General features: G+C 45.4%; 1 protein-coding gene across 1 annotated transcript in view; it reads right to left on the bottom strand.

Moving 5' to 3' along the window:
- Positions 1 to 24,754, bottom strand: part of LOC126355191 (glycogen-binding subunit 76A) — a 283,614-nt gene that overhangs the window by 36,383 nt on the left and 222,477 nt on the right. The window contains exon 2 of the mRNA XM_050005418.1: positions 12,788 to 13,193. Within this exon, the coding sequence (XP_049861375.1) occupies positions 12,788 to 13,193 (406 nt within the window). The remainder of the gene's footprint in view (positions 1 to 12,787; positions 13,194 to 24,754) is intronic.

Genomic DNA, 24,754 nt, shown 5'->3' with positions numbered 1-24,754 from the left:
CTCCCCAAATAGCAAAACTCCTTCACTTCTTTAAGTGTCTCACTTCCTAATCTAATTCCCTCAGCATCACCCGACTTTATTCGACTATATTCCATTATCCTAGTTTTGCTTTTGTTGATGTTCATCTTATATCCTCCTTTCAAGACACTACCCATTCCATTCAAGTGCTCTTCCAAGTCCTTTGCTGTCTCTGACAGAATTACGATGTCATCGGCAAACCTCAAAGTTTTTATTTCTTCTCCATGGACTTTAATAACTACTCCGAATTTTTCTTTTGTTTCCTTCACTGCTTGCTCAATATACAGATTGAATAACATCGGGGAGAGGCTACAACCCTGTCTCACTCCCTTCCAAACCACTGCTTCCCTTTAACGTCCCTCGGCTCTTATAACTGCCATCTGATTTCTGTACAAATTGTAAATAGCTTTTCGCTCCCTGTATTTTACCCCTGCCACCTTTAGAATTTGAAAGAGTATTCCAGTCAACATTGTCAAAAGCTTTCTCTAAGTCTACAAATGCTAGAAACGTAGGTTTGCCCTTCCTTAATCTAGCTTCTAAGATAATTCGTAGGGTCAGTATTGCCTCACGTGTTCTAACATTTCTACGGAATCCAAACTGATCTTCCCCGAGGTCGGCTTCTACTAGTTTTTCCATTCGTCTGTAAAGAACTCGCGTTAGTATTTTGCAGCTGTGACTTATTAAACTGATAGTTCGGTACTTCTCACATCTGTCAACACCTGCTTTCTTTGGGATTGGAATTATTATATTCTTCTTGAAGTCTGATGGTATTTCACCTGTTTCATACATCTTGCTCACCAGATGGTAGAGTTTTGTCAGGACTGGCTCTCCCAAGGCCGTCAGTAGTTCCAATGGAATGTTGTCTACTCCAGGGGCCTTGTTTCGACTCAGGTCTTTAAGTGCTCTGTCAAACTCTTCACGCAGTATCGTATCTCCCATTTTATCTTCATCTACATCCTCTTCCATTTCCATAATATTGCCCTCAAGTACATCGCCCTTGTATAGACCCTCTATATACTCCTTCCACCTTTCTGCTTTCCCTTCTTTGGTTAGAACTGGGTTTCCAGCTGAGCTCTTAATATTCATACAAGTGGTCCTCTTTTCTCCAAAGGTCTCTTTAATTTTCCTGTAAGCAGTGTCTATCTTACCCCTAGTGAGATAAGCCTCTACATCCTTACATTTGTCCTCTATCCATCCCTGCTTAGCAATTTTGCACTTCCTGTCGATGTCGTTTTTGAGACTTTTGTAATTCTTTTTGCCTGCTTCATTTACTGCATTTTTATATTTTCTCCTTTCATCAATTAAATTCAATATTTCTTCTGTTACCCAAGGATTTCTACTAGCCCACGTCTTTTTACCTACTTGATCCTCTGCTGCCTTCACTACTTCATGCCTCAAAGCTACCCATTCTTCTTCTATTGTATTTCTTTCCCCCATTCCTGTCAATTGCCCCCTTATGCTCTTCTTGAAACTCCGTACAACCTCTGGTTCTTTTAGTTTATCCAGGTCCCATCTCTTTAAATTCCCAATCCTACGGAATTTGTCGCAATATCTCTTAACTGTTTCCTCTTTCAATGCAAAACTAGTGAGACTTGCACATCTGCTACTTTTTAGATAAAGTTTCGCGTTCCGCCCATAGATGGGCCAATCGGGCGCAACCGACCGCCGTGTCATCCTCTGCCAATGACATCATGAGATGCGATACGGATTGCCATATTGTCAGCACACCGCTCTCGCGTCGTTGTCGGTTTTTTTTGACCTTGGAACCGTTACTAATCGATCGAGTTGTCCCTCCCACCAACGAAAAATCTCTGGCAGTACCAGGAATCTAGCACGGGTCCCCCACACGGCAGTCAGCTGTGGTCACTAATCAGCAACGGAAGCAGACTCAGCTACTTGGTAGTTTGTTGTAATTCAGTTACCGAGCGGCATGTCGTAGTAGGCAAGTCACTGGTCTCACAAGGGGAGGGAATATAGTTCAAACCACCATCCAACCATCCACATTAAAATTTTCGCTCCGGTCCCAAAATCGCTTGATTCAAGTGCTGACTTGGCCACTTTCAGACCACCATTATGTAGGAGAGTTCTGTCACGTAGCAAGTTCGAATTCACTAAGGAAAATTTCCATCCCGGCTACTCGCATCTCTACGGATTGACAGAATACATTCTATTGTGTAATGAAATTGTCAGGTAATAACATAGAGAAGAGTACGAGTAAGAAAGAAGTACAGGAAAATCAACGCTTGAGTACAAAAAACACGTTCAAAGGGATGTAGGATGCGGGAGTTATGCAGAGATGAATTACATTTGCACGTTGTAGACCAACTTGGAGAGCTGTAGTCCACTCTGAAGATCACGAGAACGAGACTATCTTTCATTTTCGGCTCCACGGCTGAACTGCGGCATTAACCAGTTGCATGTTGCCTGCCTGGCGGCTTCGAGGGGTAACCAAATATTGATTTTCATTATTTCGTATGCTTATTGAAAGAATTTTAAAATTTAAAATGTCATAATCCACCCATTACGCCGTACAATCTTATATTCAACGTCTAACACAACGAGTCACATTTTACAGGCAGAATGTCTTGATTTACCCAAACTAAATTCATGGAGTATTTGAGAATGAGGGTGCTTAGGGACTGGCAATTAACATTACACATAATTTCAAAGTTTTTCGAGATTTTTTTCTCGCTCACATTCTTTCCCCTCTCCGTCCCCACCCCTCCCGCTCCGGCTAACAAAATGATGGAAGGAAAAACCCTTTATAGCTTATTACATTTTCACTACTGATGCAGTAAAACCGCGGAATCAGGCATGAAGTGACAGTCTACAACTTCTATAAGGTGCAGTCAAAAAGTTTCCGTTTGCTGGCGTTGAGCGTAGATAAGCACAACATGTAGACAAGGGTCTTGTGTGGCATTCGTGTCTTCCCGCCGTGCGTGCGGTAAATGCGGAAAACGTAAACTATGGCGACGTTATCACGAAGTGTGTCCAAGATGGACCATTTTTGGCTGCTGAAGGACAAACATCAACAGACGTTCATCGGAGAATGAAGAATGGGTATGGGCGTCATGTCTGTCGAAAACCAAGAAGTGCAAGAGCCAGCCATCTGGTAGGAAGGTGATGCTCACCCTGTTGCTTGATAGGAACCTTGGGTCTCCATCATGGCTAAGCTGGAGGAATTACGACGTGCAACTGGGCGAAACGTCTGGGGAAATTGCGACAAGGGGTGCTGCTCCAAGTTCCCATATCGCAAATGTCGCAACGCAGAAGTTACACCAGTTCAAGTGGGAGACATTCAAGCAACAGTCGTGATGTCCCCTCCTGCGATTATCACGCCTTCGGTCCCTTAAAAAGCCCTTGAAGTTTCGACGATTTCTGTCGGACGAAGATGTTGAAGCAGGCAGTTACGGACTTCTTCACAACGCAGGACACGGGTATCTTCAACCTGGTGCACAGGTGGGATGGCTGCCTCAATGCTCACTGCGATTTTGCCTGATCGGCCTACCGGTCTCTGAACGGAAACTCTCATCGCCTCATCGCCCCTTATGTATAACAAACTCCAAGCGGAACGTATGAGGCGCTACCGAAAAGTTTCCGGAATATACAAACAGATAAAATTACTCTTTACTTGGATGTTATTCGCCACCATCTCCTTCAAAGTCGTCCCCTTTCCCTTGGCCTAGAAGCTCCCTGAATTGCATTTTATGTGAGTTAGTTCAGTACCAATTGTGTTTATACTTGAATCTCCTCAACTGTGATAAATGTTCAACCTTTTAATTTGAGTTTCAATTTGGGGAACAGGATGAGGTCACTCGGTGCCCGGTCGCTTGAAGACGGCGGATGAGAAACAACTGTTATATTGTGTTTCCGCCACAAACTCTTCTCATGAAGGAGGAACCAAACGCCCGTGCGCCATTTTACCTGTCGTTTCCTTCTCAAGTTTTCCCACAAACGCCCCAGGACATCACACTGCGCTGACGAAATGACAAAGAGGGACGAACTCCTTACGGACAATTATTCTCAAGTGAAGAAACAGATTAGCATGGATTTCACATTTCACTTCATTTACCGCGCTTTCTTAGAGGGGGTGACAATGGAGTCTTCCATTACAACGACTGCTGCTTGGTTTCGGGATCGTACCTATAAATTCAGCTTTCATCACCAGTAATAACCTTCGATATAAAGTCTGCTTCACTTTCAAAGATTTCTTGAAGTTCTCTGCAGCCCTTCACTCGATCCTGTTTCTTCTCTTCGCTGAGAATTCCCAGCACAAATTATGCGGCAATCAAACTCATGTCCAGTTCGTCGAACAAATTCCTCTGACCCGTCCAGTAACAGTCCCACGATACGGCACATATCCGGGATGGTCTGTCTACGATCTTCCAGCACAGTATTGCTAACAGCAGTGACACGGCCGTTGTTAATGTCGATCATCGTCAAACTATGTTCTGACATCTTAAACACGTTTAAGCCAGTCGGAAGTTTCAATGCGACCTAAGACGTCTCCGCAAATTCTTGTTTCAACATATTATGGGTTTTTGTAGCGGCTTATCCGAGTCTGAAACAACATTTTATATATATACGTTGCTCCCAGACACCCGCCATCTTCAGTTTCGCTAGACATGTCACACACGAAAACAGGAAACGCGCGTGAAACCTAAACGCGACCACCCATCACGAAGCCGCATGAAGCACTGGCCCGCAATTCATGCACTACTGGCCATTAAAATTGCTACACCAAGAAGAAATGCAGATGATAAACGGGTACTACTTGGACAAATATATTATACTAGGACTGACATGTGATTAATTTTCACGCTTTGGGTGCATAGATCCTGAGAAATCAGTATCAAGAACAACCACCTCTGGCCGTAATAACGGCCTTGATACGTCTGGGCATTGAGTCAAACAGAGCTTGGATGGCTTGTACAGGTACAGCTGCTCATGCAGCTTCAACACGATACCACAGTTCATCAAGAGTAGTGACTGGCATATTGTGACGAGCCAGTTGCTCGGCCACCATTGACCAGACGTTTTCAACTGGTGAGAGATCTGGAGAATGTGCTGGACAGGGCAGCAGTCGAACATTTTCTGTATCTAGAAAGGCCCGTATAGGACCTGCAAAATGCCGTCGTCCATTATACTGCTGAAATGTAGGATTTCACAGGGATCGAATGAAGAGTAGAGCCACGGGTCGTAACACATCTGAACTGTAACGTCCACTATTCAAAGTGCCGTCAAAGCGAACAAGAGGTGACAGAGACGTGTAATCAATGGCACCCCATACCATCACGCCGGATGATACGCCAGTATGGCGATGACGAACGCACGCTTCCATTGTGCGTTCACCGCGATGTCGCCAAACACGGATGCGACCATCATGATGCTGTAAGCAGAACCTGGATTCATCCGAAAAAAATTACTTTTTGCCATTCGTGAACTCAGGTTCGTCGTTGAGTACACCATCGGGGCCGCTCCTGTCTGTGACGCAATGTCAACGGTAACCGCAGCCATGGTCTCCGAGCTGATAGTCCACGCTGCTGCAAACGACGTCGAATTCTTCGTGCAGATGGTTGTCGTCTTACAAACGTCCCCATCTGTTGACTCAAGGATCGAGACGTGGCTGCACGATCCGTTACAGCCATTCGGATAAGATGCCTGTCATCTCGACTGCTAGTGATACGAGGCCTTTGGGATCCAGCACGGCGTTTCGTATTACTCTCCTCAACCCACCGACTCTGTATTCTGCTAACAGTCCTTGGATCTCGACCAATGCGAGCAGCAAAATCACGATACTATAAACGCAATCGCGATAGGCTACAATCCGACCTTTATCAAAGTCGGAAACGTGATGGTACGCATTTCTCCTCCTTACACGAGGTATCACAATAACGGTTCACCAGGCAACGCCGGTCAACTGCTGTGTGTGTATGAGAAATCGGTTGGAAACTTTCCTCATGTCAGCACGTTGTAGGTGTCGCCAGTGGCGCCAACCTTGTGTGAACGCTCTGAAAAGCTAATCATTTGCATTTCACAGCATCTAATTTTTCGCCTGTAGCACGTCATCTTCGTGGTGTAGCAATTTTAATGGCCAGTAGTGTATATTACTGTAGGACACATAGCTGGGGAGATGTGATGATTTACGGATGGAAGTCTGATTCTTTAACAAATCTTGTATGACAGTTTACTGGTTTGGATCTAAGTCAAAACTGGTTCACATTTTTCAGTCTGTGCAAAACCGTTTTTGAGCGGTTTACGCAAAGGGTGGACAAAAATACTGAAATAAAAAAAAACACATGATGCCAAATATAGCGTAGGAAATGTGTTGGCATTCAAAATAGCTTCTAATCGTCTCGGAATTGATAAATACTGGCTTCAAGGGAATCTTATCCCACTCTTACTGCAAAATAGTAGCAAGTTCAGGTAACAATGAATGAGATGGATAGCGATCACGACCCCTCCCTCCAAAGTAGACCAATAAGGCTCAATGATATTGAGAGCTTGTGGCTATGGTGCCCAGCTGATGGTGGGTGGTGGTGGTGGTTAGTGTTTAACGTCCCGTCGACAACGAGGTCATTAGAGACGGAGTGCAAGCTCGGGTTAGGGAAGGATTGGTAAGGAAATCGGCCGTGCCCTTTCAAAGGAACCATCCCGGCATTTGCTGAAACGATTTAGGGAAATCACGTAAAACCTAAATCAGGATGGCTGGAGACGGGATTGAACCGTCGTCCTCCCGAATGCGAGTCCAGTGTGCTAACCACTGCGCCACTTCGCTCGGTGGTGCCCAGCTGAGATGGGACAGGTTATCCTCATGCTCACCAAGAGTCGTGGACGATTTGAGCTGTATGACCAGGGATCCTGTCGTCTTGGGACACATCACCACCACTTGGGAACAAACATTGTTTCAGGGGATGTACCCAATCAGCCAAAATGGACACAATATTTGGCAGCAATGCTGAGTACGTTATTCCACATTCCAAACCTTTGGAACTTTTTGGTATAATACGATCCAGGTCCAGTCCAAGAATACTGATCCGAAGAGTCAGCTTGCCGGTAGCCCATTTGGCGAGCCAGCCAGTGAGGTAATTCCTCAGGATCCAAACGTGTCCTGGGGTCCCGCAAAGACCACCAAGCACCCAAATCCTTTGAGAGGGAAAAGGAAATGCTAGGTAGTCAGGAGCAAGGGATGGCGACGGTAACACTGGTCAAGAGTTTGTAAACTGCTCAAGGAATAGCTACAGGTGATGAAGGACTCACAGGTACAGGAATGAATATGCTCAATAGCACAGGAGATAGTCACCAACTGTGCAGTGGAAATAGTGCAGCCATCTGACAAGAAGTGGAGTTCGTTAGATCCAGCATATATGTAAGCAAAGCCAGTGTGACCAGCAACCACAGAGCAATCAACAGAGACTGCTTCAGAATCCTGAAACGTGCCAAGAATGGAGAAAGTAGTGGAGGGCCTCAGCCAGAGCCGAGTTCCTGTACCTTGTTGTAGATCAAAATAGAGCTGTGAACAATGGCCCACCATGGGGGTGCATGTGATCGAACTCAGAAAAGAGGTGGCAAAGAGGAAAGCTGGAGTTCTTAAAAAAGGGATCAGATGTGGATGGCGAACACAACCCTGTAACTGGGCCACTGTTTTGGAGGAGAAACCTCTGTAACTGTAAAGAGACTGTGGATCAGGTGCTCCGTGGAGCAACAGATGTGCAATACATAAGTGATCAAGTGTTGTTGACACAGAAACTGCAACGGTGGAGCCCTAGGAGACTGATCACCCGCCTAGACCAAAAGGCGCCAGTTGCCAGTTCTACCCCACAATGGTGTATCAGGCCAAGTATCCATAATTCGAAGACGACGCTGAGCTGTGTGAGAGACTGGACTGGACCAATGCTTTGTAGAGCCATAGCAGAGTAAAGTGGTTCGCACCCCAGTTAGTATGGCTGAGGCATCGAAAAGCGTTGAGATGTGGTCAACATGGCTTCCCCATCTTCGTCTACTAAAGCAGACGAAGATGGGGAAGCCATGACAACCAGGCACCAAAGACCAGTTCGAAAAAACGATGAGATTTGACCACACTGAAGGCTTGGCCATCAAAGTAGATCCATATGGGGGTGCATTGTAGAATGATGGCAGAAATGTATAACGCAGGTCTTGGCGGCTGAAAACTGCAAGCCATCAGCAAGAGCTCAAGGTTGCACTCTACGTGCTGCTCCCTGCAGTCTGTGTTCAGTAACGCTTATCATAGACAAGCTAAATTAAATGGAAAAGTCATAAGCATACAAGTAGGGTGACACTGTACGTCCCGCAAGAGCCACTAGACCATTGCTAGCCATTAAAAAGATAGGCACACTCAAAGCAGAACCCTGCTGTATCCCATTCTCGGCGGCCAGAGCGGCCGAGCGGTTCTTTCAGTCTGGAGACGCTATGGTCGCAGGTTCGATTGCTTCCTCAGGCATGGATGTGTGTGATGTCCTTAGGTTAGTTAGGTTTAAGTAGTTCTACGTTCTAGGGGACTAATGACCTCAGATGTTTAGTCCCATAGTACTCAGAGCCATTTGAACCTTTTTTTATCCCATTCTCCTGAAGATGGTAAGTACCAACCTGTACACGAATGGTGAGCCATGAAGGAAAGTACGGGATAAAAATCTGGAGTGGGCCATGGAGGCACCACTTATGTAAAGTATGCCATGCAGTATCATAAACTTTATGCAAATGAAAGAAGACTCTGACAAGGTGTTGACAACAGGCAAAAGGCGTTCGGATAGCAGACGTTAAGTGGACTAAATTATCTGCAATAGAATGGAGTTGATAAAAACCACTCTAGGTCGAAGTTAAAAGGTCCTGGGATTCGTTAAGCTGATTTAAAATTGTAATAAGAACAATTTCTCGCCACTGTGAAGGGAATTCCCATAGACGACTGAAAACAGCTAGTGTATGACGTTGGCGAGCAACCGATAAGTATTGAAGCATTTGGTTGTGCACTGGTTCAATCCAAGAGCTGTGTTGGGGCATAGCAAAGGCACTCTTGAATTCCCACTAGCTAAACATGGCGTTATAAGGCTAAAGGTGTTGTGAAGAGAAAGATAGAGGGACTCATTCGAGACGGTGTTTGAGGAGACAGAATGTGGGCAGATAGTGGACTGACAGTGAAACCTGGGAAAAATGCCAAGCAAAAGGTTCAGTGATAAAGAGTCCGGACTGGTGAGGATAGCACCATTCAGGTAAATTCCCAGCATACCTGGAGGAGAAAGTAGCAAAACCTGCACCTGATTTTCGCCCATACCTGCGAAGAGGGAGTATGCAGCCCCACAGGAAAGACGTATCATTCCAAAAAAATCCGTTTTTGCCATTAAGTCGAGGTTAGGCCTGGGCACAAAGCCATTTAAATACAAAGAGGTGGTCGAGAAAAGGGTCTATTTCTGTTGTTGGAGGGCACAACAGTGATCTTTAATAGTCACAACAATTTTGGTGTCCATCAATGGAATGTCTTCCACTGAGGAGATCCTGAGGAACAAGGAATCGCTGAAGCAGCTGCCAAAAGGATGGTGTCAGTCAAAATCTGTTTGGACTCATCAGTGCCATTGTCTGGAGGAGTTGTTGGAATGGCAGCTGAGGAAAAGGCAACTCAATCGGCATTAGTAAAGGCCCAACTAGAAGGATGCCCAGGTGATTGATCCTCAAGAAACGATAAGAGAATCGAAAAATGAATCCTGTTGCACAAATCGTCATGAACTCCCTGCTGAATGGAGGGGATGAATCCAGGGTAACAGATGGAACCATCAATGACTGATAAAATGCTGTGTGCCACTTTTAGTGTGTGGGAGCTCCATTCTTCAGGAGGCAGAGATTAAGCTATGCCAGAAGAACTTCAACAATCCTACTCCAGCCAGCAGTCACTGTACCACCCGTTAGAGAGTTATGGACGTTAAAATTCTCAGGGAGGAGGGGCGTAGGAGGGAGTTATCAGAGGAGGCCTATAGTTACTGCACTCTAAATTGACCTGATCAGCCACCGCTTCCACTGCGATTTGAGAAGAATACAGGACTTACAATGTCCATGTGGACCAATGTATTGACACCACCGAAGACATGCAAATGGCTGACCTGGTCCTGGCAGAAGGTTTGGAAACCACAAAGTTTCAGCAAATGAGTATCCACAAAATGAGATTCTTGCAATAAAAACAAGCTACAAAGTAGAGAAAAGAAACCTCCAATTCTGGAAGTTGACGATAGCAACCATTACAGTTCCACTAGAGGAGAGTAGTACAAAAGCCCGGATGGAGGACGAATGGGCAAAGTTAGTATCTGTCACCAGTAAGAATGGAGTAACCTCCACGTACATAAAATCAGAACCTGACACATGAAGGGGGATACATCCACGAGATATGAGGATGGCCTCGTCCTGAAACTTATGCATCTTCTTTACATCACCCCCTTTGGGGGACTAGAGCGGTGTGATCAGGAAGATAGCTAGTCACGGCAGTACCAGGATCAGAGAGAGGGGCCTTGAGACCCGTGGAGTATGGGTCCCATGTCCAACTCTAAGCAGCAGGCTTCTGTTTCCCTAAGGCGCTGGGGAGGGCACTCTTAGAGGAAGCCCCACCACAGCCAATTCTGAGGAGAAGGAGCGATTTCATTAACGGAGGGAAGGGGGACTGCCATAGACAAGGAGGGGAAATGGAGACACAATGGAGATAAGGAGGGAGGAGGAGAAGGAGGAGGACGAGGAGGAAAAGAAGCAGCTGAAGCATGTTGGGCCTCAGAGTAGGACATATAGTCAAGAGTTTTGAATTCCTGAATCTTCCTGTCTGGCGATCAAGGACAATAGGGGTCAGAAAAGTTCATACGGTGAGATGCAAAAACGTAATACATGGAGAGGGTGGCCACAGTCGCTGCAAGAAAGATCGCCTCACATCGTTAAGATATGTCACCAAAACGGAGACACCAGAAACAGCACATGAAGGTAAGATATAGGGCTTCATATCGCAACAGTAAACCACAAATTTGACATTTTCTGGGAGGGTATCCCCTCAAAAGTCAGGATGAATGCGCCGTTGTCAGCACGATTGTGCTCCTCTGGATGCGGAAAATATTGAAATTTGTCGTACGGACTGTGGGGACCAAACTGCTGAGGTCATTGGCCCCTAGGCTTACACACTAATTAAACTAACTTTAACTTACGGTAAGGACAACATACACACCCATGCCCGAGGGAGGACTCGAACCTCTGACGGAGGGAGCCGCACGAACCGTGACAAGACGCCCTAGACCGCATGGCTACCCCGCGCGGCCAATGCGCCAGACGAAATGAACAGCACGCCATGTCAGATTTCTCCTGTTCCCCATCAGATCGAAGGAATACATAGAAAATAATCCCCTGGGTCATATTTAAGGACTGGCCAGGAATAATGCTCACTGGGATAGCTCCGAAGTGCTCACAAGCACAAAGGGAAGCCGGATCACTGGAAGAAAGGGTCTTTATCAATAGGGAAGTAAGGGAGCCAACTTCACCAAACTTGTCTTCACTGTTCTACAAAAAAGAGCGGTTTGGTGGCAGCCTAAGTCTCCCCATTTGTCCTGGAACACACCAAGTAACGGAGTAATGGTTTGACCCAAAAAAGGGAGGTCCTGGCCCCTCCTCCCATGGGTCGAAGACCGAGAAGCAGAGAGAGAACTGTTTCTATCTGGCGACATGGCCGCGGAAAAGAATCCAGAAGTGTGGAGCTTATCACGCTTCATGTGCACAGCGTCCGTCCCTGCCCCTCCCCCCATTTGAACAGGGGCTCATCCCGTAGGCGCCAACCAGATGGCTTTGACTTGCACAGCGTCGCTGCAGTAGTTCCGGTGCCCCAAAAAGACGAGCAACCACTCTAGGCATGCATAAGAGAGTGACAGCTTAATTACAAGAACTGTGACCCCTGTGGTGTCAGAGGGATCAGCCAGATGGGTACGTGACAGCCCCAGCACAAGAACTGACTACTATGCTGATGACATAGCAGGGGGGGAGGGTGTAGGCGGGCAAGGAAGGGGAAGAGGATCCCATAAATAAGACGTTAGAGAGGGAGTTCTACACGAAATGACTCACATTATTGAAACAATTTAGACAGGGAGGTCAAACCGTAAAGGAGACCAGAAAAAGCTAAAAGAAAGGGGCAGTTTCGACCTGCAGTCAATGAGAAAGGATGATGATGATGATGATGATGATGACAGCACAACACTCAGTCCCTGGGCGGAGAAAATTCCCCGACCCAGCCGGGAATCGAACCCAGGCCCAGAGGACTGACAATCCGTCACGTTGACCATTCAGCTACCGGGGGCGGACAAAGGGACAGTGCAAATGTGAGACAAGATAGTCATGAATAACAGAACTGAGGAAACAGCCAGGTCGTCATAAAGAGAAACATAGAGGGAGAAAGAAGGAAGGCAGGTGGGGGAGGAGTTAAGATGGGAAGGGTTGCATATAGGGAGGGGGAGGGGAATGCAGCCGAGGAGGGAAAAGCCTGCAATGGCTTAGGTCCAATGAACGTCACACATGTACCCACAATAAAGCTGTGGGCCTCTTCGGGGGTCTGGCTTTATGTACTCACAACAACATACAACACTGTTCTGATCACCAGTGACTCTTGTAACGCACTTAGGACATTGCATAGTGGTCGTTAGTGATGAAATACAACAGTGCAACTTGCAAGCTTGGCGAGCATCTGGATTTCTCGCGGGGTTTCCACAGTTTTATCCAATCGACGTATGTAATGAACTGGGCTAACCTCAGAGCTGTCACTGTCTGAAGAACACGTCTGCAGTGGGGCTGCCACAGCCGCAGGCGGCGCCACTTCCACAGGGCTGTCTACGGGATCGTAGAAGACGTCGGCGTCCGAGGGCACGCGCGCCAGCTGCACCTGTACCGGCGCCAGCGGCTGTGGCTGCGAGGGCGGCGCCGCCCAGAAGGGTCGCTCCTCGTCGGCGGACGCCGCCCCCGCGCCGCCTCCCATGCCCAGCGTCTGCAGGCGGCGGCTGAGGCGGCGCGCGAAAGCCTCTGCGCGGCCGCGGCAGCCGGCAGACAGCAGCGAGCCCAGCCCGCACGAGGACTGCTGCGGCTGGTGCGAGGGCGACTGCTCCGGCTGCGGCTGTGGCGGCTGCCCCTGCTGCTCCGCCGTCATGCGCTCCCCAGACCTGCCGACACGAGGCGCGCGCCGTCAGCCGCCTAGTGCACTGGCCACAGCGCACAAAACACACTAAGACACAGACAATGACGCACCATAAAATCATTATCCGAAGGGGTCGCAAATTGGTCGATGTCATGTACATGTACAGAAACAAATTATTACAGTTTCATGAGAACTGGATGTCCTCCTGACGAATATCGTACCAAATTCTGTCCAACTGGTGCGTTAAATATTCTAAATCCTGGGCTGGTTAGAGTCTCATGCTCGTAATGCCCCAAACGTTCTCAATTCAGGAGAGATTCGGCGATCTTGCGGCCATGGTAGGGTTCTACAAGCACGAAGACCAGCAGTAGAAGCTCTCCCCGTCAGCGGGCGGCCATAATCTTGTTGAAATGTAACCCTCATGATGGCCTGCGATGAAGGGCAACAAAGGGGTGCATACAATATCCTCGACTTACCGCTAAGCCGTAAGGGTGCCACGAATGTCAATCAAAGGCGTCCTTATCAAAGAAATGGTAACTCAGACCGTCACTGCCGGCCGCCGGGCCGTGTGGCCTGTGACAGTCAGGTAGGTACCGCACTGCTGTCTGGAGCGTCTCCATACATGTCTTAGGTCTGGAATTTCATTGATTGACGTAGAATTGTCTTCACTGATGAGCCCCGCCACGAACTGAGCCCCTAGGACCAGCCAAGGTGTTTCTGGAGAACTGAGCCTCTAGGACCAACGAATATGTATCTGAAGACGTCCCACACAGCGGTACGTCACCATACTGGATGTCACCTGCCGTACGGCCACACAACTACGATTGATTGTCAGGGGAGCCATTGCATTTCACAGCAAGACTCCGTTGGTTATCCGCGGCACCGCTACAGCACAGAAGAACGTCAATGATATTCTACGCTTCGTTTTGTTGCCTTCATGGCATATCATCTTGGGCTTAGATTTCAGCCAAATCTCTCCCCTATTGAGAACGCTTTGCGAATTAAGGCCAGAGCCTTCCAACGTGCTCGGAATGTTGACAGCATTTTTTTCAGGAGGACATCCAAAAACTCTGTCAATTACTGCCAAACCGAATAACTGCTTGCACAACGGCGAGCTGTCGGCCAGCGTCTTATTGAATTGCTCAATTTGTGAAGCTCCTTCTCTTGAGTATATCATCCAATTTATCTGAAATTTTGTACATTTACAGTCGTGGACAAAACGAGCGAGACATCTCGCCTTTTCGTTATGCTGATCCCCACAGCTTTAAAGTCTGCTACACAGCATAACACGCAAGGCGACGAAGTGCTACCAACATACTATGCACAGGAGTGAAATTGAAAAACTATCCGAACTTTTTCAGTCTGTTTTCAATCATGTGTAAGACTATGCTGATTAGTGTGTTAAACACACCAAGATATAAATGTAAGAAGAAACGCTAATTAGTATGAACTGTACTAATAAAAACGAATTTCAGCTTATCGAGATAACATAACTGTTTTAGTAAGACAAAGTACCCCAGATCGTTACGAATTAGCAAAATATTATGCGCATTCCGCCGCGAAACGGTCTGTGTCAACATTCAGACCAGTCGTACTGGATTACCGTTGCTGACATACCATGAAAGTGTGCAAATTTAGCAATGCGTGAACATTCATGACGAAATTCACTTAAAAATCATTCAGTGCCACATGTAAGTCAATTCATTTATTGACAGAAGCGGAAAAAGTAGACAGTAACAAGTATGAGATTCTACAAGATTTCCATATTTATATCGATGAACCCTCTGCCAAGCACTTAAATGTGAATTGCAGAGTAGTCATCTAGATCCACAGTGCGCCGGTACAGAATAAAGGTATGGGATCCTTGACACACGTGATTGACGATGCATGCCAAAAGCGTCCAAGGAGCGGTAGCACTATTTGTTATGTCACGCAATAGGGGACAGAGAGAGAGAGAGAGAGAGAGAGAGAGAGAGAGAGAGAGAGAGAGAGAGAGAGAAAGAGAAAGAGAAAGAGAGAGAGTGTGTCCCCGATTTGATAAGCGATTTAGGGTGACATTCATGAAAGCAAAAGCGTATTTCGTTGACGCGAGGCCTTTTCACGAAATTTCAATCATCAACATCTGTTCTGAATGCCACAACACTATTTCCACGGGAACTTACACAGGAAGAAATGACAATAGTAATAATGTAATTCAGGGCTTGTAAGAAAAGATCCAAGCGGTCCTTTCTCCCGCACGCTGTTAAAGAGTGGGCGGTTGAGAAACAGTCCGAAGGTGGTTCGATGAACCCTCTGCCAGGCACGTAAGTCTAGATCGCAAGGAAATCCTGTAGATGTAGTCATGTAGATGTAACAACGAAATTATGTTGTAATTGCGGCATGTGAGTTACATTTGATTTGAACATCGAAGTTTTTTGCTGTTTATTTATTTTTTGTTCATTATTTTCAGCTATGTACAAACACCTAGGTGCGTTAAATTGATACTGAAATAAACTGTCATGCATGGAACAATAAAAATAAATTCTTAATTACTTCTTATGGTCTGCAGTAACTGCCAGCGTCTTCAGAAGAGGATCTCGCATACGACGTTCCTAGGGATTTTATAAGTGGATATTACAGACAACTTCGAAAAAAAATTGATTGTATCTTCGTAAAAGTTCCGTGATCAAACGATCTGAGTTGCTGGCGCACGCCGCTGGTCCACCGCAGCCACCCGAGGTCTAGTGGAGGGGGGTGACCACGCATACAAAAAGCCCGCTCTCCGCGAATCTAGACACTTCGCCAGATGATGAGTGGTATGACACTTCCCGAAACGTCGCGAGATATCAACGCTACCACCAGGCTGGAGACCAGAGAAATCTTCATCAATAGTTTACGTCGGGAAAGCCTACAGTCACATACAGTTTATTCTCACTAGACAGGATATATTATCATTATACATGAGGTGAAATGGGTTTCGCCGGGTACGCCGGTCGAGCGGTTCTAGGTGCTTCAGTCACAGGTTGGAATCCCACATCGGGCATGGATGTCTGCAATGTCCTTACGTTAGGTAGTTTAAGTGGTTCTAGGTCTAGAGGACTCATGACCTAAGCAGTTTAGTCGCATAGTTCTTAGAGCCACTTTTTGACCTTTCCCGCAAATTTTCTTTACATAAACGGCCGTATCTTTAGATTTTATTGACATAGAAGTTCACTTTTTTACACCACCAAGGGACAGTATATCGCAGGACGTGCGGCACATTTCCGCTTATGTCTATCCGTATTCGAGCTAAACGGGTTTTAAAGTGAGACTAGTAGGGTTCCATTTTTACCGATTTAAGTGACGAAATCCTAACAACGAAAATAGCTACGACAGTTACTGAAGATGAGGGCCGCATAAATAATTCCCCCTACTCTTTATTCGAAATCTTCTAGTTGCAGCCGATACATCAGAAAATTAATCGTAGCTACGCTTTCGATCGAAATCACATTTACGGGAATCCATTTGCTTATACACTTGGTAATTCAGATCCCAGTATTAATGCGACCGCGTTTTAGAAGTGCGAGCATTCCCACTGCCAGCTATCTTAAGAACCACTTCGGCTAATGAACGTTTTCTGGCTGTGGCCAGACTAATGGAGAATTCGAAACATTGTAGAATACGTTTGACAGATATGTAGCCGTTTGTTTCCTGGGGTGGTTCAGAATTATCCTACTAAATTTACTTGCTAATAATAATATTTTGTTATTGCAATCAACATCCCGAATGATTGTTACATAAGCGGTGACATAAAGGTAGAAAATTCTTGTTTTTTTAGTCCAGAAAGCTCTAAGCAACAGAAACTGCAGATCGTTTTGCCATTTTCATTGCGAAATTGCCTTCTTATTCATGTCTGGGGTAAAAGAGGGCTATTTGCCTGGGTTGTCTGCTACCGTAGTGAAAGGTGTTTGCTACTGCAAGGGAGGTCTCGTTTGTTTCCGGTTCTAATCTCGATGGAGGCAGAGATCAGTAAAGCGATTTTAAGAAATTCTCGAGCCACCAATACGTTTATTGCTACTTTTATTCTGTAGCGGCGCCCTGTGGATGTAAATATGAAAATCTTGTATAATTTCATATTTGTTATTGCCTACTTTTTCCGCTTCTGTGAATAATTGAATTGACTTACGTGTGGCACTGAATGATTTTTTTAACTGAATTTCTTTATGAATGTTCACGCATTGCTAAATTTGCACACTTTCATGGTATGTCAGCAACGGTAATCCAGTATGACTGGTCTGAAAGTTTACACAGTCCGTTTCGCGGTGGAATGCGCATATTATTTTGCTAATTCGTAACGATCTGGGGTACTTTATCTTACTAAAACAGTTATGTTATCTCGATAAGCTGAAATTCGTTTTTATTAGTACAGTTCATACTAATTAGCCTTTCTTCTTATATTTACTTGTTGTGTTTAACACACTAATCAGCATTAATATAGCCTTACACATGAATGAAAACAGTCTGATGAAGTTCAGATGGTTTTTCAATTTCAGTCCTGTGCATAATATGTTGGTAGCTCTTCGCCGCCTTGCGTGTTACGCTGTGTAGCAGACTTTAAAGCTGTGCGGATCAGCATAACGATAAGGCGAGGGGTCTCGCTCGTTTTGTCCACGACTGTATATCACATCTAGCCCTCCCAGTTGCCCGTGCGGTCTAACGCACGGCTTTCCGGGCGGGAAGGAGCGCCTGGTCCCCGGCACGAATCCGCCCGGCGGATTTGTGTCGAGGTCCGGTGAACCGGCCAGTCTGTGAATGTTACTTAAAAACCGTCTTGATTGCAAATATTTTTATTCATATGACCGGTTTCGGTTCATTCAGAACCATCTTCAGATCTGATATTTCAGTTACAGGAGTAACCCGTCCAAATCCAGCACTTTTCACATGCACATGTGACGTAGCATGTGAAAACTGCTGGATTTGGACGGGTTACTCCTGTAACTGAAATATCAGATCTGAAGATGGTTCTGAATGAACCGAAACCGGTCATATGAATAAAAATATTTGCAATCAAGACGGTTTTTAAGTAACATTATAATTTCACTGATTGCTGTTGTCCCAAAAGACATTATGTCTGTTTTTGCAAAGTCTGTGAATGGTTTTTAGGCGGTTTTCAATCTTCTTCGGCGAATGCGGGCTAGTTCCTCTTATTCCGTCTCAGTTACACTATGTCGGCGATTGCTGCGCAAACAAGTTCTCCGCGTACACGTACACCACCATTCCTCTACCACGCAAACGTAGGGGTTACACTCGTCTGGTGTGAGACGTTCCCTGGAGGGTCCACAGGGAGCCGAACTGCACAGAAACCCTGGGTTCGGTGTGGGACGGCGGAGGAGTGAAGTGGACTGCGGTAGCCGTCGGGTGTTGCGGACCACTGCGGCTGCTGAGAGGACGGAGCCTCTCAGTCGTTTCTAGGTCCCCGGTTAACATACAGTACAATACATCAGATCTACACCATTTCAGTCACCTTCGTGGTGCGTCGTTTTTCTTCTCTTAGAGTGTATTCATCAATTCATTGTTGCACAACAACAATCAGCGAACAGAAGCTGCGCATGCTGACATCAGTTTCAGTGGGTCAAAGCCGCCACGGTGCTCTCGAGGCTTGGGGAAAAGTTCTCGTGCACTGGCGTGTCGCAGTACACTTTACATACGGCGATGGCACAATATGAGACGACAGAACACCACATGAGGCGATGCTTAATGCTTTCCAACAGGCCACTGTTCAGTGCAGATGAAGCTTACATGGGACTAAATGGTCCCCATTATATTTCTGCCATTGTATTTCACTGGTGAGCGATTCAGGATCTTCTGTCGGATGACGAGCATCCGTGTGTTCGCCTATAGCGCCCCATAATGAGCCAAAACCATATCGCTCCCGATTTGTCATAACGATCTGAGGAACATCTCTCGACGTGACGGTGATGTTGATGACTGATAGGTCACCTGGGTTCATTCTTACAGACCACATTTAGGACACCAAGGAGTGAGAAACGAGTACCTTTGACACATCTGCAAGAAACCCTTTCGTTGTTGTGTGTAATGATTGAGCGGTCTTGGATCAGGATGGAACAAGGCACAGCTTACATGTATGTTTACAGCTATGCACAGGGGAAGTATAGCCATCGTTTTCCGCTCGACTTGCCGCCATGTGGAGTATGTGACTGGCTGAAATCGCGTCACGTGTCACTTCCGCTTACGTGTTAATGTGTGTGCTGCTCTTTTGTCTCTAGAAGGGAGAGAGATTTTATAGCACTCATGCTCAAGGGAAAGATCCAGTAAGTAGTAGGTTTATTGATTAATATAAATCATCTTGAGATTCGCCGACGAGGTATAAAGTGACGAAGAGCTAGAACGTTCCGACATGAACAAATTCGCGATCAAGGTTTATGAGTAATCATGCGAGACTAAATTCTTGAAGTACTGACATTTTTAATTTGTCTGCAGGTGGTTAAAATCCTAAAGTGAAGATGAAGTTACGGCTTAACTGAGCCATTGTCCGGATACTGTTTGATATCCTTTCTTAATTAAAATTCTTGAAGATTGCTGTATCCTGTTTACTTGCGATTCGTGTATGGTTATAGTACACGAAGAAACGCAAGAAGATAAGAAAAACATGAAAATATAATTGGAATCGTATAGATGTTTTTTTTTTAAATCCTCTGTATTTTACAGCTGTTTCTGTATTGCACGAAGCAATTTCAAAATATTAGACACAACACGTGCGTCTGGCAATTTTTGCTGTGAAATAAAATTTTAAGAAAATTACAGTTTATCGAGTTCCGGCAGATTCCTCTTTTTTTGAAGTCCACGTTTTCAAACACTGAAAAACCTAAAGATTATTCTCGGTAAACAGCAACATTTTTCTTTTTCCAGCGTAATTTGTGTTTCACGTCAATTTTAAGAGTTTATATTGGAGAATAATTATGACTTTTTGTCTTTATGCTCTAGGGGGCAAGAAACAGCAATGTCATTTTAATTCGCAATATGTACTTTGCAAACCAAGTATACATTTTTACAGAGAGTTCAGAATTTAGATTCAGTGATCTGTACATTATATATGTACGGACTAGAGTGTACTTCCGGCTGTTTGTAATCAGGAAAGGATAATGTGAATGTTTCATGCATGGGTGATATGTATGTAAGGAGGGTACTGTTCAGAGCTTCAGCCATCGGCGAACTGAACTACCTCAGCCATTGCTAAGCAGAGCACTATGTTGGAATTTAGCGTCTCTACTGATCAGCAACAAAACCAGTAAACGAAAGATGTCGAAAAATATATTTTGTGCTGAGGATAAACTTCAGCTTTGTGCCGTCGTCAGTTACTAATAACGATAAATACCTAACGTCGTTGTGAGAAGCTTTAAATTGATGATCTTGAGTATCAGCAGTAAAAAGTGAACCAATATTAGGTAGTAAAATATTGGTTTTACAAAGAGAAAATCAAAGCCGCCGTTCAAACATCAGAATTCTGGATCAATTTAATACAACGAAATTGAAAAGGAACCATCTAAAAACAAACGATTTGCTGGTACAGAGATAATGCCGGCAGTAAGGTTTATTTTAAATATAAGAGTAAATTTTTTTTCTATTTTAAGATTCATCATTGTTGTGTTTTAGTAAGCTGCTTTTACCGAGACAGAATCACACTGATAGTAGCGAGCCAGGGTATGAATCGCAAGTTGATGGAAGCAAAAATCTCCTCGAAGACGTCTTTCCCATATGGGTACGAAAAGTTGGATTACTGCAAAGAAATTCATTTGACCACAGCGTTATATCTCATAGTATTTTAATTAGAGTGACACTTCTGGCCGTGAAATTTTAGATTTTACAGTCGACCAAAGTAAATGTAATGGACTCATGAAGGAGATGGCTTAGAATATCCTCGTTCAATCGACACTTTACCAGGAACAGATCAGAGGCACAGCGATATAACAGGTGGTGATAATTAAACTTTCCCTATTTAACACGTTACAAAAAAAAATGTTCAAATGTGTGTGAAATCTTATGGGACTTAACTGCTAAGGTCATCAGTCCCTAAGCTTACACACTACTTAACCTAAATTATCCTAAGGGCAAACACACACACCCATGCCCGAGGGAGGACTCGAACCTCCGCTGGGATCAGCCGCACAGTCCATGACTGCAGCGCCCAGATCGCTCGACTAATCCCGCGCGGCTAACACGTTACATCACGGAAACTAATTACCGTACGAGTATCAAACTTGGTACCATTAATGTCCAGATTATGGGGTGCATGATTTCCATGCGTTACAGTGTCATCATCCACTTCCAACTATGGCCACCAGGTGCCGTGATCAGCCATTGGGTTCATAGTCTCAACGTCAACAAGTGCAGTGCGTCTGGTCAAGTGTGAGAAACCCCCGCGTTATATCCTTTATTGGGTTTTGTGTGATTTACCGAAGCCGCCAAACAGTTAATTATTATGAATATATGACCGTGTGCTTAATGGATGAAAGGCCATCGGTTTTTCTGCTTTGGTTTCGGGGTATTTCAACAGAGTGCGGCTGTTCCGAGAATAGTTAATGATTGAAAGTTTTTCTATTATTAAAGACCACAAGGATTGCGATATACAAACTGATATGTATTTTCTATTAACACACAAATTCTGAGGCAGGTGCAAACTTCGCCTACACGTTTAATTACGGTTATATCTCTAATTGGTTGCTGATTTTAAGTACTTCGTCATACGTAATGATGATGATTAACATTCACAACAATCCTCACTGCAATCCATGGTTGTTGCTGGTCGACGCGGTTGACGCGAAACACGTAATTCGGCGCTTGTCACTTTTGGTTTTATATCACTCGCGAATCGGTACTGATGGGGATTGACCCCATGGCGATAAGAGGATGCGCTCATTTGTCACACTCCGGTGAATTTACAATTTACTCCTCACTCGGCGCATCCGCCATTGAAACAGTACTCAGATCGACCGCCATTTTTTTTTTATTTTGCCAGCCTTTCCAGTTCTGCTTTCACTCCACGCTAATGTCACTGCCTCCTGCAGCGCTCGACAATCGACTCCTGTCTGCTATTGACCGGGGTGTCGGATATTAATATCTATGTTAGTGGAATCACGGATCCCTTACAACATGTCAACATTAGCTTGGACAAAAGCAGCAGGGCATTGCTGGTGAAGCTCTATTATCAAAACAACAGTAATTCTGCAGTTGCACTTCGAAAATAGCGCCGGCTAAAGGCATTACGGAAGGGTCCTCTTTCTCCACCTGCTGTGCGGAGCATCATGAAGATCGTATCAACTGGAGATCTCAGCTTCGTTCCGGGAAGAGGCCGACGTCCGGTTGACGAAATTGCTGTTGCTATGACACGCAAGATGAATACACTAAGCAGATTCAGAAGGATGCAGGTTGGAGTAGGTACTGGGAGATGAAGAAGCTTGCACAGGATAGAGTAGCATGCAGAGCTGCATCAAACCAGTATCAGGACTGAAGATCACCACCACCACCACCACCACCACCACCAACAACAACAACAACAACAACAACAACAACAACATGACAAGTAACGCTGCGCACAATTCCCGATTGTCAGGCAGAGCGCGTGTTGCGTCACGACAGTTGAACATCCTGTGATCCACTGTATGAAAGGCGCTTCGAACTATTCTCAAATGATATCCGAACAATATCCATATCGTACAGCAGCTTGCACCACAGGCCGCACAACATGTTTACTTCGCTCTCCACTTCCTCTCAAGGATTGAAGTTGAAGAGAGCTGGCCCCGGAACATCCTATGGGCAGACGAAGCCCATTTTTCTCTGACGGGGGATGTGACCCCACAGAATTTCCCAGTATGGTTACCTTCACCTCCAGTGACTGTGCATAAAAAGTTCCTTTGTATGGTGGACGCGTCACCGTATGGTGTGACTTCACGGCTACGTTCATCAGTGGTCCATTCTTTTTTGACAGGCTGGCGCTCAAGTACCAAAGACTTGCACTGTCCATCATTACTGTGATATGCTTCGCCAGCATCTCATACCACCCCTACAAGAGACACACGCATTGAATTCGACCCACCGCACATCGCTCGTGAAGTTCACCTGCTTCCCCGAAACACATTTGGAAACGATCAAATTATCTGCGAATCGTTTCCAAATACTTGGCCTGTACGATCATTTGATCTAACTCCCTGCGATTTCTGGTTGTAGGGCTACCTGAATGGTTCATCAGGCACTCGTTTACCCATGTGCTGATCTAAAGCGCAGTATATCAAGAGAGATAGCCAGAATACCTATGGACATCCTTCGTTCTGTTGTGCAGAGTGGAATCTTGCGCTTTCAGACTCTTCTAGACACTGATTGGCGCCATATTGTGCCCCTTTTATAGCAGTAATGGTACTAGAATGAGATTTTCACTCTGCAGCGGAGTGTGCACTGATATGAAACTTCCTGGCAGATTACAACTGTGTGCCGGACCGAGATTCGATCTCGAGACCTTTGACTTACGCGGGAAAGTGCTCTACCACCTGAGCTACCCAAGCACGACTCACGCCCCATCCTCACACCTTTACTTCTGCAATTACCTCGTCCCCTACCTTCTTCGCAATATCCTTTGTTTCAGGAGTGCAGAGTGAAAATCTCATTTTGGAAACATCCTCCAGGCTGAGGCTACGACATGTCTCCGCAATATCCTTTCTTTCAGGGGTGCTAGTTCTGCAAGGTTCGCAGGAGAGCTTCTGTAAAGTTTGTAAGGTAGGTGACGAGGTACTGGCAGAAGTGAAGCTGTGAGGACGGAGCGTGAGTCGTGCTTAGGTAGCTCAGTTGGTAGAGCACTTGACCGCGATAGGCAAAGGTCCCCAGTTCGAGTCTCGGCCCGGCACACAGTTTTAATCTGCCAGGAAGGTTCAGTAATGGTACCGGTATGTAATGGCATGATTTACTGTAGCAGCACATTAAAAGTGTTTCAGTTGAATTGATTCTGCGTTATTTCTGTTCCTCACGTCCTTGACATTAATGCTGTCACGTTTGGTACTCGCAATGTTATTAATTACCGTGTCATAACGTATTAAATTCTAGCCTCCCGATATTTCGTCATTGATTCAATAAGCAAGTGCGTAAGCATCACAGAACTCCACGTCCAGCTATAGTGGCAGACGCTACAAGGAACGTCTTTTGTACGAAAAGGGACTCATTGTCAAATTTCCGAGAAAGTAACTTCCAAGGAAACTACGACAATATATTGCAGTCTCCCATAACGTATCTCGTGAAATGACCCTGACAGTCACATCAAGGTACTGTGTATATACACTACTGGCCATTAAAACTGCTACACCAAGAAGAAATGCAGATGATAAACGGGTACTAATTGGACAAATATATTATACTACAACTGACATGTGATTACATTTTCACGCAATTTAGGAGCATAGATCCTGAGAAATCAGTACCCAGAACAACTACCTCTGGCCGTAATAACGGTCTTAATACGATTAGCCATTGAGTCAAACAAAGCTTGGATGGCGTGTATAGGTACAGCTGCCCATGCAGCTTCAACACGATACCACAGTTCATCAAGAGTAGTGACTGGTGTAT

This window comes from Schistocerca gregaria, chromosome 3 (assembly GCF_023897955.1).
Source record: "Schistocerca gregaria isolate iqSchGreg1 chromosome 3, iqSchGreg1.2, whole genome shotgun sequence".
In the NCBI taxonomy this organism is placed as follows: domain Eukaryota; kingdom Metazoa; phylum Arthropoda; class Insecta; order Orthoptera; family Acrididae; genus Schistocerca; species Schistocerca gregaria.
Note: the sequence above shows the minus strand (reverse complement) of the source record. Positions and strands in the feature narration are given on the sequence as shown.